General features: G+C 38.1%; 1 protein-coding gene across 1 annotated transcript; it reads right to left on the bottom strand.

The window, feature by feature from the left end:
* Positions 1–532: 532 nt before the first annotated feature.
* On the bottom strand, positions 533–4,211 carry LOC141442143 (uncharacterized). The gene is made up of 3 exons (XM_074107049.1): positions 3,877–4,211; positions 3,190–3,477; positions 533–2,108 (listed from the first exon to the last, which is right to left on the bottom strand). The coding sequence occupies exons 1-3, from the start codon at positions 4,108–4,110 to the stop codon at positions 1,758–1,760; spliced, it is 873 nt and encodes a 290-aa protein (XP_073963150.1). The 5' UTR covers positions 4,111–4,211; the 3' UTR covers positions 533–1,757.
* Positions 4,212–4,769: the final 558 nt, after the last annotated feature.

Genomic DNA, 4,769 nt, shown 5'->3' with positions numbered 1-4,769 from the left:
GGGACCCACCAGAGATATCCGAGGATGGTTGTACGAGTAAAGAATGTGTTTTTCATGAACCACTAGAAACCCTTATTTTCCTATCCTCGCTCCGCTCAGCTGTTTGCACTAGAGCTGTGCTGTGCGAGAATAGGGTAAATGAGGGTAGGTGGTAGGACCTTGTGCAAGGTCCGCCCGGATTGCTACCACCATCTTGCTCGCTAATCCTGCCGTGAAGCAGCAGTGCTTGCACTGTTGTTTCGGCGTGGAGAGAAAAACAGCCGGTGAAACTACTGGCACTTGAGGTATCCCATCTTAGGCCTCTAGGTTGGCAACGCATCTGCAATCCCCCTGGTGTTGCAGGTGTCTATGGGCGGTGGTGATTTCTTACCATCAGGAGACCCACTTGCTCGTTTGCCATACAGTCGAATAAAAAAAAAATGAAGCGTTTCTATTGGGTTCATAAAAACACATTCCTCTCAGATCAGGTGGAAACGCAGCCTTAGGCAAACATTTGTATGATGAACAAAAATGAACTTCAATTCGACAATAATTTCACATTTTAATATCACTTTATTAAAAAAATAACACTTACTTTCCATAAAATTTTCATATTTTAGTACTTAGGGTGAAATAACAAAATATTATCTATGTCACAAAGCCGACCGTAAGTTGTAGTAGCTTAAAGCAGCGTTTCCAACAATAATGTGCGAGGGATATGTTTTTCATTAACCAATAGAAACGCGTCATTTACACATCCTCGCACAGCACGTCTCTGATGGAAACAGATGAGCGGAGCGAGGAGAGGTAAATGAAGCGTTTATTGCTGAATGAAAAATATACTCGTCGTACATCTCTGGTGGAAACGCTGTATTATGGTTCGAGCTATGGCCTCTCAAGCAGAGGATCGTGGGTTCAAATTCAGACTCACACCTGATGTTTTCGAAGCTCATATGCGAATTACAAGGTTTGCAGTGAAGGAAAGCATTGTAACGAAACCTGCGCCAGCCTGCGAAGCAATTCAAAGGTATGGACCCTCGTAGGTACTAGAGCCCGAGCCATCTCATTCAGAGGCCTTGTGCCCATCAGTGGGATATATACATATATAGGCTGGGATTGCTCATGTCACATTTGAAGTCCATATAAAATCCTCCTGGTAGAAATATTTGCAACTAACCTTTAACCCATATCCCCACTGGTCTTCTTTGACGTTGTATGACGAACACCTATGCAATTTCATACAGATTGATACAGGTTTCCTCACGATGTTTACCGTCACCGAAAAACTGAAACACTCACGAGGTGCGAGTCGGGATTCGAAATCAGGACCCGCATAAGCAAGTAGAACCTAAATAATCATAACATCATCATCCCTTTCGCTCGTTTGAAAAAAAAGTGAGCAAGAGAGTAAAATGATTTTGGGTTAGGTTAGACTTACGTGCCGTTTACTACTTGATGTTATTTATACAGTAACTGTAATTTGGCCAAGTCATCATTCATCATAAGTCCCACTCCCACTGCTGCTTTGGCTGTAGTTCCCACGCGTGTCCAGTGCGAATTGGGAACTTCACACACGCCATTCATTTGTTTCGCAGGTTTGTGTAGGTTTCCTTAGTTCTCCTTCACTGCAAAGCTTGTGGTAAATTTCAAATGTAATTTCAAAATGAATTTCGATAAACTCAGATGTGCTAGACCAGATTTGATCCCACGATCCTCTGCTTAAGAGGTACCAGGTCAAACCGTTAGGCCACCACGGCTGATTAACACATCATTATTAATTAATCAGTGACAAACATAGTTAAGTCATCTTTACACTCAGTTTCTTCAGTCAACTCCGGTGATACTCTCATTACCGTCTCAAAACTCTCAATATGAATACAAGAATCTATGTTTAATTTTCCCATATTACCATAGAAAATAGCATCTGATATTAGTTTCTGTGCTATAGTCTGTTGATGCCCTTCTAACGCACTTAATTGCAGACCGATTGCTTTGCCTATTATTTCCCAGTCTTTTTCTTTCTTCCCTAACATCTTTGTGGCTGTTTCAACGAACCTCTCTTGTTTCTGCAGGAGGTTGAAGATCCGTCGCTTTGGTTGGGGCCGAGGCGCAGGAGGCTCCTGCACTTCCTGAAATTGAAAGATATTGTTGAAAAAAAAATTAATACCATGTGTGGCACCGTAGCTCTTAAACGGGTGGACCGATTTGAATCCGTTTTTTTATTTGAAAACAGGTTTTCCAGCTATGGTTCTCAGACATGTTTCATCAAAATCGGTTCAGCCGTTTTGAGATATTGAACTTTGAAGCAACAAAGTCAGGGGTGTTCCAACTTTTTGCTGGTTAGGTTATTGCTGCATGTACATTTTCATTCAAACTTACTACAACATAAATATTCATCTTACATTTCAAATCAAACCGATTGGATTCCGCATTATTACTTATTGGTTAGTGATGACTACAAACTGGCATAGTTTGCAAGATTGGATCTAGGCAAATCAACATTTAAAAGTTAAATTTGTTGTAAGTAAATATGATTTGTAAAAATATTTTTTATAATAAAAGTTTTTGCTGACTGTACTTTTTGTCGAATCTACTTGCATTGTTAATCTTTCTACATAGTAATATCTGGTTTAAAGTTTTAAGTCGATGCCTTTACAGATAACTCACTCAATACTCAGTCAATACCTATGTTATTGCTCTTCCACAATGTATGTTACGAAGATGCTAAATAAAGATATGTGATCATCATATCTTACATATAAACAGAGCCAGTTAAATAAAAACTTGTAAACAAACAAAATCATCTTAAGTTTAACCATATTTTAGAGGCAACCGAAGTGCCAGTCACTAATACAAATTTTTGTTTTTGTTATTTCGTACTTTGTCACAAATAAATAATTTCTTTATTTCTTTCTTTTTGTACTAATCCTATACTAATATTATCCTGAGGTTCAAAGTGATAAATACTAGTACATATTGTTAGCAAAAGAACTTATATCTTTTGAAAAAGGAATAAAGTGTAATTTTCTCTGTATTGTTCAAATTTACAAAAAAATTAAATTGAACTATCTATGAGACATTAAGTTTTAAATTTCGATGTCATATTTTGTTGTATGGTGGGCCGCAGGAGGCTATAAGTTTATAAGCTGTTTGTTTGTTAGTTACCTCATCATAGTCGCAGTAATGCTAGTAGATACATAATATACTGACCTCTTCAGAAGACTGCAGCGGTTCTATATTTATATAGCCCGGTCTGCTTTCTTCTACTTCATTGTGTACAGATTTAGCTTCTTCCCTTAATCTCTTCAAGCTTTTCTTCTTCCTTTTCTCCAAATAGATTTTATTTTTAAATCTGTTGAAGTTGAAATAGTGTTCCCTGGGTGTGTTTGCGCTTGAGTTTGCATGCATTGGTAGTGCATCAAGGAAGGATAATTGTTTGTAGTACCACAAAGTAGGTATGTGTGGCGAATTCATGTCGCGTTCAAGAGACATTCTTACCTGTAAGCAAAGAAATAATATTCAAAAACACTGAACTCATCAACACCTTAAAAACATACTTACATATTCCCTTCATGGAGGGATTTCGTGAAATTCCCAGGGGATATGCAATAGAGAGGTGAGCCCATAATAATAACATTAATTAGTAAATGAGCAATTTAAAGATTATTACGGAGTGCGAGTAATATGACGATGAAGTACAGTAAGACTGAATGAATTTTGACTATAGATGACTATAGTTTGTTGGTATAGGATTATGGCTACATAAAACGAATTGGTTTTTAAACTTTAGTATTGGTTGTTAGCGGGAAAAGTAAATCTCGTGGTCTTAATCTTAATGAAAGTTCACCGGTTCAAACTAATTTTTATACCGCGAAAAACTTAGTGAAACAAACATACCTTCCTTCTCTCTCTGTTGTATGCAGTACGCATATTGTCCAAGCGTCTCTTGAGAATCTCGATTGTACCATTCTTATCTATTTTCAAATATCTCTCCAGCAACTTTTTGTAACCTTCAGCACGCATTTTCTTGTTAACATAATTTTTGTCCTTCACGTCCCATAAAAAAGTCATTTCTTTATAACTAGCCAAAACATGGGCCCACAATTCTTTTTCGTCATCCAACATTTTCATTTTCTTTTACTTCACAAAACTGACATTAATTTGGCCTGTCGTCCGATCCAACAGGCCGACTTCAAACAAAATGGCGTCGGCGACGCGGCGCTGCGTTGGATCCAACCCAATGTCTACTTCAACCACTTAAAGAAACAGCGCGGATAAATTAGGAACTAAAGTTCTGCTTAGTAAAACACGTACGTAGCGCGGCAGTGGCGCTACGAAGACTGCAAAGTTAAAGTTGGTTGAGATTATGCTTCGTGTAAAATAGAGATATAAGCGGTAATGCGTACCGCGTCATGTGCCAGAAAGAGATGCAATCAATTTGACAACTGACAGCGGGTTTTATGATAGGCCGCATTTATGCATACTGAAAATAGGCCGCAACACACAGACACATTTTTTTTTAATAATTTATACTTTAGTTACAGAGCACAGCGCAATCGTAAATCGTAATCAGTCAAGTCAAAGATAAAAAATAATTATCCTGCTGATAAACTCGTTTGTTTGAAATCGCAATTTCTGCAGACATTTATTCGTAGATTACGTTTTTACGTATTTTGGTGCCTAAAGATGGAAAGTTTCAAAAGAGCCTTTTCTTCGTTATTGGCTATGCGTACTGCAGGGCTACTACGAAACTCAAAACTCGAAGTTGGTGTCGTTCCTCTCGCTCTCGT

Source organism: Choristoneura fumiferana, chromosome 25 (genome assembly GCF_025370935.1).
Source record: "Choristoneura fumiferana chromosome 25, NRCan_CFum_1, whole genome shotgun sequence".
In the NCBI taxonomy this organism is placed as follows: domain Eukaryota; kingdom Metazoa; phylum Arthropoda; class Insecta; order Lepidoptera; family Tortricidae; genus Choristoneura; species Choristoneura fumiferana.
This window is presented reverse-complemented; position numbering and strand designations above follow the sequence as displayed.